Source organism: Mustela putorius, unplaced genomic scaffold (assembly GCF_011764305.1).
Source record: "Mustela putorius furo isolate JIRA1106 unplaced genomic scaffold, ASM1176430v1.1 tig00003858_pilon_pilon_pilon, whole genome shotgun sequence".
Classification (NCBI taxonomy): domain Eukaryota; kingdom Metazoa; phylum Chordata; class Mammalia; order Carnivora; family Mustelidae; genus Mustela; species Mustela putorius.
The window spans coordinates 27,326,388-27,339,353 of NW_025422010.1; the positions used below are offsets into that span (position 1 = coordinate 27,326,388).

The window sequence follows — 12,966 nt, forward strand, 5'->3', positions numbered from 1 at the left end:
GCATGTCTCTCAAAGAAGCCAGCAAGGGTTAAATACTAGCATTTATTTTTTTCATTAAGCATTAATTCTGGTGAGACACACCTAATAGCTAACTGAATAAGGAGAACATGTACCTCATTTTCCCATTTCATATTTCAAACTGTTCTTTTATAGTTAGTTATCTGTGAAAGATAAATGAGTTATCTCAACCTTCCAAATAACAAACTATCAATGATTAACTAATTCATGGATTCCAGTACTTTATGTTACTCTAATAGTGTAATCTCTACAGGTTGTCTTTTTCTTTCTTCCAGCACAAATGATTTCCACATCTTTCTGTCATCCAGGATAATTAGCATAGAGAGAAATCTCACTTCTTCAAGATGTGCCTCAGATAACTAGCGTACAACAGCGCTGAAGCCTTGGTGACAAGTCAAGGGCTGTTCTTATCATGGGGAAACTAGGAACTATGTGAACAGTCTCAGGCCTGAGAAAGAATGTAATAGAAAATGGCCCAACTCAAAATTAATCACATGGAGGAATAGGTAAGCTTTTAAAAAACTGTGATGTCACTAACTTACATAGCACAAAACCGAGGGGATGATTTAAGTTGCAAAATGAGGCAGAAAAGGAAGAACCCTGGACCGTACGATGTAGAAATGGGAACTTCTCCTCTGGAGATCTCTACATGTGTGAATAAATCATGACAATGTTTGAGGGTCTTTAAAGTCTTGTCCAGGACTCAGACTTTGAGCGGGTTCATGAGTAATCCTGGCTCAAGGATAGATCAGTCAGAGCACCTCTCTGGATTGCCTTTGCAACATTTGCCTTTTTTAAACCTTTCGAATGGGCCAGCTAGGATGTACGTGAAGTACTGGCATCATTCTACGATGATCACTTAGATGAGACACCAAAAGTGAGAGCATCTTTGTGTAGGCCAGGGGTAATATAAAAAGAGACACAAAACCAGGAGAGCGGACCATTTTACAATGAGAAGAACAGTGTTTCTGTGACCTGTGCCCCAACTCCCAGAACGAAGCCATTGTCCCATGACGCCTTCATCTCCAGTCACTGACATGTGATAGAAACAGGTAAGTGTGATTATATGAAAACTTGTACAATGATACTATTTCAAGATGGCAACCTAAACTCAAACTGAAAGTATTTCATTAATTTATTTAAAATTTTATTTTAGTTTATTTTTTTTATAAACATATAATGTATTATTAGTCCCAGGGGTACAGGTCTGTGAATCACCAGGTTTACACACTTCACAGCACTCACCATAGCACATACCTCCCCAATGTCCATAACCCCACCACCCTCTCCCGACCCCCCTACCCCCAGCAGCTCTTAGTTTGTTTTGTGACATTTGGCATCTCTTATGGTTTCTCTGCCTCCTGAGCCCATCTTGTTACATTTATTCTTTTCCTACTCCCCAAACCCCCCACGTTGCATCTCCACATCCTCATATCAGGGAGATCATATGATAATTGTCTTTCTCCGATTGACTTATTTAGTTCAGCATAATACCCTCTAATTCCATCCATGTCATCGCAAATGGCAAGATTTCATTTCTTTTGATGGCTGCATAGTATTCCATTCCATAGTATATATTTATATATATACCTCATCTTCTTTATCTATTCATCTGTTGATGGACGTCTAGGTTCTTTCCATAGTTTGGCTATTGTGGACATTGCTGCTATAAACATTCAGGTGCACGTGCCCCTTCGGATCACTACGTTTGTATCTTTAGGGTAGATACCCAGTAGTGCAGTTGCTGGGTCATAAGGTAGCTCTATTTTCAACTATTTGAGGAACCTCCATGCTGTTTTCCAGAGTGGTTGCACCAGCTTGCATTCCCACCAACAGTGTAGGAGGGTCCCCCTTTCTCCACATCCTCGCCAGCATCTCTCATTTCCTGACTTGTTAATTTTAGCCATTCTGACTGGTGTGAGGTGGTTTTTCATTGTGGTTTTGATTTGTATTTCCCTGATGCTGAGTGATGTGGAACATATTTTCATGTGTCTGTTGGCCATCTGGATGTCTTCTTTGCAGAAATGTCTGTTCAAAAATTTTATTTTATTTTTTATTAAAGTATAGTTGAAACCATGTAACACGTATGTGTTACATAGTTTCAGGCATACAACATACTGATTGTTAAGTCTATATGTTATGCTGTTCTCATGACAAGGGCTACCATCTGTCACCATGTGTCACTGTTACAGTGTTATAGACCGTATTCCTTATGCTTTACCTTTCATCCCGGTGACCTATGCATTCCATAACTGGAAGCCTGTATCTCCCACTCCCCTTCACCCATGTTGTCCATCCCTCCACACACCTACCCTCTGGCAGCCTGCACTTTGTTCTCTATTTATGTATTTCTTTCTACTTTTATGTTGTTTGTTCATTTGTTTTTTTAGATTCCACGTATAAGTGAAATCATATAGTATCTATCTTTCTCTGTCTTATTTCATTTAGCATAATACCCTCAAGGTCCATCCATGTTGTTGCAAACTGCAAGAGCTCATTCTTTTTTATGGCGGAGTAATATTCCATTATATATGTGCATGTGTGTATATATGTGTGTGTGTGTGTACACACACATATTTATACATACATGTATGCCATTTCTTTTTTATCCATTCATCTATCAGTGGACACGTAGGTTGCTTCCGTAATTTGGCTATTTTGAATAATGCTGCAAAAAACATAGGGGTACCTATATTTTTTTGAACTCGCATTTTTGTTTTCTTCAGATAAAAAACTGTAAATTCATCTCCTTAAAAGTTAAATTGAGAGACCTTCACCTTGTCAAAAAACTGTGCTACTGAAAATAGTAAAAAGCACAGAGAATGAAGCATAAACATATTTAGGCAAGAGCTGAAGTTTGACATTTCCTTTGTTAATCTTTTATTTATTCTTTCTTCCGGGACCGATTAGGTGGGTTCATGGTTTGACTGAGGTGAAGGAAGACTGAAGGAGATTTACTTTTCCAATCTTATCTTGGAAGTCAGCTTTAATGCAATGATACTTGCTAGATTTTGTTTCTGGTTGAGGGTTTTGCTGCTCAAAACCAACAACCAGAATTAAAAAAAAAAAAAAGAAAAAAAAAAAGAAGTACAGCTGCTTTTTTTTTTTTTTTTTAAATTCACAAGTACCTTTTAGTTTCAGAATTCCAGAGACTCAGATCTAAGAAAGGGACAAGGCATCTGACAGGTCAATTTTGCACTCTGAAAATTCCTGTATCTCTTCTGCCATGGACATATGTGTAGGAACCAAGGGTAGGCCAGCCAAAATGTGCCACTTTAGCATGCAAATATTCTAAATACTTAAGAGGCAGCTGGGGCAAAGCCACCCAGACCCTCCTCTGTCCTCTGAAAGCTGGAAATATTTCTCCCATGAGAAAGCTATCCTCCTTATGCCAGGAGAGAAAGAGACATCCTTATTACCAGAGTGAGAAATTTAGAACTAAGAAGACTATAAATATAAAGACTGTTACTTTTCATTTCTTTTGATGGCTGCATAGTATTCCGTAAACCTGGTGATTCACAGACCTGTACCCCTGGGGATAAAAATATATGTTATCAAAAATAAAAAATTAAAAAAAAAAAAAAGACTGTTACTTTTTACTAACTTACTGCCCCAGTCCAAATTCTGTTTAGAATTCCCTACTAATTGATTTCTTAAAGATTTATTGTCTTTTTGTCTAAAAAGTATAAAAACGGCCAGCCTTGATCATTTCTTTAGGTCTCAATTTCATTATTGGGCCTCCGTGTGCACATCATGAAGTTTGGTTCTTTCTTCTGTTCATCTTTTAAATTTAATTCTTAGTCCAGCTGGATGACTAGTAGGGGGAGAGGAAGAATTTTTCCTTCCCTACATATGGCTTGGAAAATTGACAGTGCTCCACTTTCAAATGCCTTATCTTTTTTGAGCCACTTCTTTCTGTTTCCATGACTTCAGGATTCCAATGTGTTTGGCTAAGGAAAGTGGAAAACTGAATGATGGGAAGATGGAGACCACCAACACAGGCTGAACTTAAAATTTTCCTCCTTGCCTCGCTGTTGTACTCCATCTGAGTTGACTGGAGCAAGCCTTGTGTTGTCGTTAGCTGGTTGGAAAAGCCCGACACCCTGCGGCCATGTTTAGAACTACCGTTGCTTCTCCACATTGGTGTCTCCATCTGTAAACTCTTCCAAGGGGCTGGCATGGCTAGATCCAATGGGATGAAAGGTGTGTGTACTATGTGTAAGTTGTTGTTCGTTAACATTTTTTCATTTTATACCTGTCTCACTATCTCCATGGAGTCATTCCTTCTGATCAAAAAGCAAGAGGCATGCTTAGAGCCTCCATTTTATAAGCAGGAGAAGTTTCTCTTGATTTCCAGCTAGCACTGGCTGTGTAGCATCAGTTCAAGATCTTAGAAGACAGAGCTTGGAGGACCAGGATAAGAAATTCTTTGCATTCAAAAAACTGAATTTTATCTCTATGCCCAACATGGGGCTCAAACTCATAGGGCTTGGAAAAATGACAGTGCTCTACTATTGTATGCTCAACCAACTGAGCCACCCAGGGGAAAAATATTATTTAAAAAAAAAAGTCAAGGAAATTGGGAGACAATGTTGTAATACAATGAATACATAATGGGGAAATCAGGGGACTTTATTTCTAGCTCTGATTCTGTCACAAACCATATGCAGTCTGGGGGAAGTCATTTATCCTCCATGTGCTTCATTCCTATAAAGTAAAGAGGTTGGGGGTATCTGGCTGGCTTAGTTAGTAAAGCCTGTAACTCTTGATCTTGGGGTCGTGAGTTTCAGCCCTATATTGGGTGTAGAGATACTTAAAATAAATAAAGTTAAGAGATTGGAGGAGACCATTTTCAAGGTTCCCTCTGACTTTAAACTTCTGTGCTCTGTCCATGGATTTTCTAGGCCCTGCACTGTTGGGCTTCTAAGCACACAGAAACTGTTTATTTTCTTTTTCTTGATCTTTTCTTTCTTCTCTCCCTGCCTCCTTCCCTCCCCTCCTCCTCCCTTCTCTTCCTTCCTTCCTCTCTCCCCCTTCCCTTCTTCCTTTTAAAGATGCCATCTTTAAGAAATCTCTAGACCCAACATGGGGCTCGAACCCTCAACGCTGAGATCAAGAGTCAAAACTTTCACCACCTGAGCCAGCCAGGCACCCGACTCCTTATTTTCATGGGGCATTGCCGGTCGTCCTAAAATCGTGGCTTGGTCACTCTACCGTATCTACTACTCAATTGCTTGTGTCTTTCAGAACCAATATTTCACTCAGTTGATGGGTACACACGGATCTTTTTTAGTTTGTTTTATATCCATGAGAGAATTGAAGTCATTGGCTTAATTAAACTGTTGGAAGAAAATGAACTCATTGGCAAATGATGCAAACAGTCTGAGACCTTTAAACAACTTCATATCTTGCCCTCTTTTAAAAAAGTCTACTCAAAAGTCTTAGGATTGATACAAGTTTCATTTGTGTCTTTTTTTTTTTTTTTAACTTTATTGTTATTTTGATTTTGAGGGCACAAAGCCTGGCCGCCAGCAGGAATGTGATGGTATTCATGCTGTCCTTCAGGAGAACTCCAAATAGCATCTACTTTTAAAGACACAACAATGGAGACTTAAGCCCTGATATGAAGAGCTTGTAGCTTACAAAGGGACGGAGATAATGCGTGCAGGAAGCTGTCAGCACAGAGTGAAATCTCACTGGCTTTGGGGGATGGTGCTGGAAAATCCGGAAGGAAGTGTTGAGTCAGATAAGCAAGGAGGACCTGGGAAAATTCATTTCAAGTGAAATGAGAATTGATCCAGTACTTAATCATTCTTTTCAATGATTTGGGTTTTTCTAACGTCCTGATATTTGACTCTAACCCCACTTATTTCTGAACTCAAATTTACTTTGCAATTTTTCAGTTTGGGGGAGTCATATGTCCTAGTGTCCATCTGATGTAAGTACTCCTAGGACCTTGAGATAGATCCTTGCATGCTTTAGCCAACCCCATGCTACAGGGTCAACCCTAGATTTTCTTCTAGTGCATATCTCCGAAATCCAGAGAAGTGGGTCACCTATGGATTTAGTCACAAGCTTTATCCCCGTGAAATAGGATGGAGGGTTGAATGCTTGAATAGATGGGTTGAGAATGCTCTGTCTAGTAAAAGAAGTCAGGAAAACTGCACGATTGTGAAGCTGTTGTGGGGGGGTGGTTCCTGTTGGAGGCTGAGGACATGGGTTCTTTCTGTCCTCTAAGCTCTTTTGACCCTCCCCCAAAGTCTCTCCATAAAATGGTCTGAAGCTATTTCATGCTATTTCGAGTAAAATGGAAGCTCTCGTAAGCAACCCCCACTTGCCATTTGACAGCTTCTTTGTAAAACTGGTGGATGTTGCAGCAAGATGAAGACTCATGACTTTCTCTAGTGCCCACCACCATCTCTCTCACCGCTTACAGGGCCTGTAATTACATAAATTCAACAATATATAAACCTAAAAGTGAGGAGTGTGTTTTGTTTCTTTCCCACACAAACATGGATTTTTCTTTTTTCTTAAAGCTCACCTGTATTTGTCTTTTGTTCTAACTCCTGACCACACAGGTACTGGGTTTTCTTTGAATGCCGTCAGGTGACCTGGTTCCCAGCTTCTTCTTTGTACGATAGCCATTGTCTTCTATCTCTTAGTGTGGAATGGGCTTGTGGCATTAAAATTCCTTTCAGATGCCTTCTCATCTCCTTCATGAGGATGGGGAAGAAAGTTCTAGAAAACTATGCACTAGGTCCGACTCACTGAGGAACAGCAAGAGGAGCAACTTTTAAATTTTCTTTATTTATAGACATTTTGGAACCATTTAAATCAACAATGAATTTTTTTTAGACATAACATACTATGTTTCTCTTGAGGTACACATTGGGCCCATTAGATAATGCTCTGGAAAGTAATACAACCATTAACTCGTAGTTAACACCCCCGCGGTTTTCCAAGCAAAGTACCTATAAAGACAGTTACAAAATTCTTCGAAAAGAATATACCCTTTCCATTTCAATCAAGGAACACTCTCCTAATTTTTAATTAATTGAGTTGAAGTTTCAGGCTTAGCTTAAACAGCATTTTAAATGGAACTTAATACGAAAATGGGACAAGAGGCTGATAGCTAAGAAACGATCTGAGCCCGACTACATGAGATTGTAAACAAAGGAAATTTGTAATCTGATAAGCTCATTACAAAATTCATAGCCTAAAAATGAGACAGAGCAGCAAAATTACATAAGATATTTGTACACAGTTTTAACTGAAATCACGTTTACCCCTTGTTTCTGGTTTTCACAACGAGATACATTTTAAAACACCAAGTTTTAAAGACTAAACTGCAGTGGGACTGGACAAGAAGGGGCCAGGAGAATTCCACAACATGACAACCCCACAGCATAAAAAATCTTACTTTCCATCATTTGCACTCTGGGCATTTTCCTCTTCTTGCCCTAGGAGCCCATTGCCTTTATTTACTAGATAAAGAGTGGGCATTGACAGAAGGGTCATAGTTTCTGAAAGTCTTGTGTGTCCAACAGCAAATTTAACTTTTCTGGGGGACTGATGTTGAAATTTCCTCTAAATGGTTCACGAGGTACTTTGGAGAACTGTTTTGTTTTGCAGTTGGTTATTCACAATGTTAATTTTATGGTCTTTAGACAGGATGAGTAGTGACTTGTTACACAAAGTGTTTGGAAAATGAAGGACCCTCTCTCCGTCCACATCCAATCCCTGAACTTCTCAAGGAGTTGTACGGATAGTGGGCAGGTGGTTCTGGAATGTGAGCAGAGGGTGTTTATGCCTGTGTCTGAAAACAGTTGGAATGGATTGTCATAACAGTTTCCCGTAAGATTGTTTTATTTCTACATGAGACAAGAATAAACACGGCAATTTAGTCGAATGGGCAGCTTCATAAACTTGAATGGTACATGTGGGTTGAAAGAGTATAAATGTAAATTTCACAGTTCATAAAGTTGAGCAGCTCAACTTCAAGGAGAACGTGCCGGCGTTTACAAGGTTTTGAGAAAGAACCGGTCTGGGAGTGTATGAGTTCTCCCTTCCAGCGTGAGTCAGGTTCATATCCTACACTTAAGCTGCTTGGTTTGGCTTACTGCTGATTTTCTCTTCTGATGGGGGCCATGAAACCACAAGAAGGGTCCTGTTTAGACACACTTTCCCCCAAGCCCCACGGTCACCACACTGACTGCAGGGAACCTGCCAGAAAATGCTCAGTCTTGACCTGGTTGGTTACAAAAAATTCTGCTTCTGGGGATCGTTATAACATCGTTTCTCCCTGCGAAACTGCAGCTCTCTGAAGGGAAAGGCCGTTTCCTGCCGACCCCCACGCTGCGGCTCTTGCCGCGACTCTCTCTGCCTACGTGTGCCGTGTCTAGTCAGGGTGCCAAGGTCCTCTACAGACTAGTGTTCAGCTCAGGAATGGCAACTACGTCTATCTGTGCCTTTAGAGATGCCAGAAGATAGTTACCACAGTTAAACATTCCCAATCAGCAAAAGAGAACATTAGCCAGTGGGAGTCCGAGATACTTTCTGCCTCCAACATAGTCCAAGTTTTCACGATCACATGGTGTTGATTTTTTTTACCCCTTTCACAGAGGCTGCCATTTCTTCCATCTGTGGATTCTTTAAAGACAGAACACACTTAACTCTCCATTTCGCGTCTCTCTTACTCACACATATGCAGTCTCAGCAACTGTGATTTTAAATATAAACATTATGAGCTCCAAGAGGGCTTCCCCCCCACCCCCAGCATTGTCGAGTCATACCAGCACAGTGCCTGGCAATAAAAGGTGCTCAACAAATCTGAATACATGACCCAAAGGGCCTAGCGCCTGCCCCCTAGAGCCTGCCCCCAAGTAGTGTCTGCATTGCCACCAATACAAACTTGATATAAACATGCCCGGACGAAAACCAGAAACTATTTGTGTCGAGTTTTTGCAAAGAAGAAACAAAAAAAAAAGGAAAGAGAAACACACAAAGAGTCAACTGTTCATGGGGGGCAGCCTTCAGAGTAAACCCAAACCCACTGTGTTCCCCGCACCTGAATTCCAGAATTGTGTCCAAGGGTCAGGTGCTTAAAAGCAGATTCAGCAAAAATTTGCTGGGGGGGGGTGGGGAGTGCAACATTTCAACTGCAACCTGTTTTTATTTTAAAAGAAAGTGCTGATAGGTTAACATTGCTAGAGAAATGGCTGTTCACACAGAAGGATGTTTCTTAACCATGAAAGTCACTGAGGGCAGGTCTCATGTCACGGGAGCGCAGGACCGGAAGCTTCCATGTAGATTTTTTGGCTACTTCTGAAGGGGCGCTTCAGTTTCTCTTTATGGGATACATTTTACCTAGAGTGTTTACATTTTGGGAGATATGTTAAGAGAAGGAAGGAATGCTTAAAAAAAGATCAAGGATGTGAAATGAAAAGAGGTGTTAGTTCACCTCAATTCTAAATCAGAACTGAGAGCATCATTAATGTCAAGAAATAAAGGCATATTGCATCCTGCGTGTTCTGTTACCATGGGTCTTGTCTTTCCCCTTGTGCATTTATTTTGGTGAGCAGGAAGAGTGGGGAAGAAGCTAGAAGCCAATCCTGCAAGTCCTAGTGGCCCCCGGTTGGCTGACGTCAGTCACAGATGTCTGCACGTCCAGAATCAGGCTGGGGGGCAGGCAGGGCTAGTGCTGGCGACTGGCTCGGAGAACTAGAACTTTTCTAAGATTTACATTCCTCCAAAAAGTCAACAAGGATGATGAGGCCATTATATTTTGGACTATTCAATCACATTTGGCAAGAACTGTCAGAATCATGTCCTGGAATTCTTGGAATAAAATTATGGTAATAATGTGTTTTCTTTGGAAGAGATGGAAGAAGAGTTTTATGAACAAATCAAGTGTACTTACTGATACTTTATAAAAATTTACTCAAAAGATGAAGGTCCTAATAAGTCTGATTTCTGAGCTCTCCTGAAGCCAAGCATTGGATACCTAACACGCTCTGAGAAACACTCTTCAGACCTTTCACTGTTAGACACCAGGAAAAAAGATGACCCTCAAACCGGAGATGAATTACCCCCTGACAAGAAACTATCATTTTCCCAGACATCGGCATGCAAGTATTATTATAAGCAAACCACCGCCCTTGGGCTTACAATCAAATTTAATTCTTTAATACAGACCCCTCTACTGAGTTCTTCCAGGCTTTCCATGATGAAGCGGAGTCAGACTGAGCTTTGAGGGGAAGGGTTCTGAGGATCTTTGGAATCATTCTGTCCACTCTTCCTAAAATAGTCAACTTAGTTAACAGCCCCAAACCCAAATTTTTGAAAGTGAACAGATGTTATCTAAAATATCAGGGTTTTTTTTTTTCCCCACTGCTCAATAAAATCAGCAGTAGTTATAGATAAATTATTGTGGTCATGATTTGTATTATTTCATATATCCTCTATCAACACATGACTTTTGGAAAATGTCTCTTGATGAAAAGATCCCCACCAAGCATATAACAAACAGTAAAGTGTCATTTCATATCACTAACATTTTCAGGCACAAGAGTAAAACGATTAGCACTGAGCAATCCAAACGACAGAGCACAGGACAGTTAATTGTCTAAAGTCGATTTCCCCAAAGGAGAGAACTGTTGTTCAAAAAGTGTTTTTTGTTTTTTGTTTTTTTAAGTTTTGTTTGTTTGTTTTGATTCTTACAGTTTTCAGCTTTGGCTATTTTGTAATAAATATCATACCTTCTCACATAAACCTCCTTGGGTGAGAATTACTTCTCTGCACATGCCTTTTGTCTTTTAGCAGCTGTTGAGTGTTGAGTGATGTACAAGGCACACCTCTAAGTGTTCTGTACAGCATTTTTATTGATGTACAAAATAGCCTGTTCACCATTCAAAAACGTAATCTGCATAGTAAGAGTTTCTCTTATCCCTATTTACAGAGAAGGTTTCTAGTGCAAAAAAACATGGAATTGTGTTCCAGCCCACCCCTTCTAGCACACATATTTGTTCGTTTTGTTCAATGCTAGCTGGGGTTATTTGGCTATATTTTGGGCCTCCAGCCATTAATGAATTGCATTATTTTCTTCACCTGCAGTTTGCTCAATTTGAAATCCTCGGAGAGGATTTCTTCGGTCAGCTGAACGAGCAAATTCCCATCGATCTTCTCAGTAACGAAGAATGATATGACATCTTCAGACAAACCAATAAACCGTAACGACTTGGCCACTTCTTCTATGGAGAGTCCCGACAGGTCCGCAGGCGGCTGCCATGGGGAGCCATCGCCACAGGACCTGGGGGCTAGCTGGAGGTGGAGCGGAGATGCGAAAGGGTAGGCGACGGAGAAGATGTCCTGCATGCCCTTTTTAACAAAGTACTGGTCCTCAGAGAGGTCCGGTGACCCAGACTTGGGGTCTTCCTCAGCACCATCAATTTTCAGAGGCAAAGGAGAAGTGTCCGAGGCGGTTTTCTCTTCCACGGGTTTGGGAGCCCTGGGGGGTAAGGCAGGGCATGAAATACTCTGCTTGGTCATGTCAGCAGCCAGAATTTTCTCATCTGTGCTCTCCACAGAGTAGCTGGCTGACTTGGGACAGGCGGAGATGCTGCCGCTGAATTCTGAAGTGATGGAGCCGGGCGGACTGGCCGAGAGCTCAAGGCCGTCCAAATCAAAGGGTGCTGGGCAGTTTCTCTTTGGTGTGCCTGGCGTCTTCTGTCTGGGGTAACTGTAGCTCCTGCTGGGACCCAGCAGGAAGTCACTCCTGGTCTGGCTCTCTGCTGCTCCCGAGTAATGGTTGGGCCACGAGAGCCTGGAGGAGAGCGTGTCAGCAGAGGGACTTCCCATCGGGGACTTGAGGTCCACGGACTCCGTTTTCACACGGTTACAGGGGTAGCAGGACACAGGAGCGCTTTCGGGAGGACTTGTGTCGCTTTTAGGAACGCTGCTTAAGAGCAAACACAGAAAGGGAGGTGAGTCAAAAGGAAAAGCCAAATATCGAGCCGACCCTGATCCCCCAGATGTCACTTCTGAACAGAAAAGGACAGCTAGGAAGGAAAATACAGTATTACTTATCATGAATTCGATCAAGCACCTGCTAACTTCACCGGGTTTTAAAAAAAAAAAGTCTGTAAGTTACCAAAATATACCAATAATTACACAGATTTGTGAATTATAATGATTTAAAAGGATATAGTAGAAGTGACAAATAAATAATTTTTTTTTTTAAACTAACAAGAAAATCACGGTGAGTAGGGTGCCTGGATCTTTACGATGAGAAAAATTCTTAAGCCGTGTTGAGGCTTACCCCCATATGACCCCAACAGGTCATGTAAATGATGAGTAATGCCTCCAGCGGGTCAGGGTGGCATCAGAGCTACAAAGGGGGGCCTCATGCCTCCCTGTGCCAGGGGGCAAGAACACAGCACCAGCACCGAGGACTCTATTTCTATCCCAAAGTCGGAAGTGAGAAGAAATGCATCAAACACAATGCTTGCCTTGGCTTCCATTCAACTGAGTCAAACTAGCATCAGGATTTAAACGTCCAGAGAACAACAACAAAAAATAATGCAAAAGAGAGCTATTTTAAATGGTGAAGACCATATATGGAATGGTGCATTCAGCTTGGGTGCCACATTGTAAGAGTGTCAGGGAAGCCAGGCTGTGCTCAGAGGTGGGGTGACCAGGCTGATGGGGGACCAACCGGGCAGCGATGCCAGACCAAACAGCTGGCAGAACTGAGGCGATCTCTTTGGAGAAGAGAAGACTTACATCTTAGCCGACTTCAAATCATCCATGGGCTGACAAAGAGAAGCAGGGAGGATCTATTTATTTATTTATTTTTTTCTAGATGTAAGAAACAGTTGCAAGTTACGTGGAGATAGATTCAACTGGGTATAGGGAAAGATTACCAAAACATCACGGGCGTTTGCCAACCAC

General features: G+C 41.3%; 1 protein-coding gene across 2 annotated transcripts in view; it reads right to left on the reverse strand.

The window, feature by feature from the left end:
• Positions 1–6,806: 6,806 nt before the first annotated feature.
• GAREM1 (GRB2 associated regulator of MAPK1 subtype 1) overlaps positions 6,807–12,966 on the reverse strand; it is a 205,224-nt gene continuing 199,064 nt past the window's right edge. Inside the window, exon 6 of one of the 2 annotated variants that reach the window (XM_045065489.1) lies at positions 6,807–11,974. In XM_045065489.1, the coding sequence (XP_044921424.1) occupies positions 11,077–11,974 (898 nt within the window). In that variant the 3' untranslated portion in view covers positions 6,807–11,076. The remainder of the gene's footprint in view (positions 11,975–12,966) is intronic. The other variant, XM_045065490.1, reaches the window with a different exon arrangement.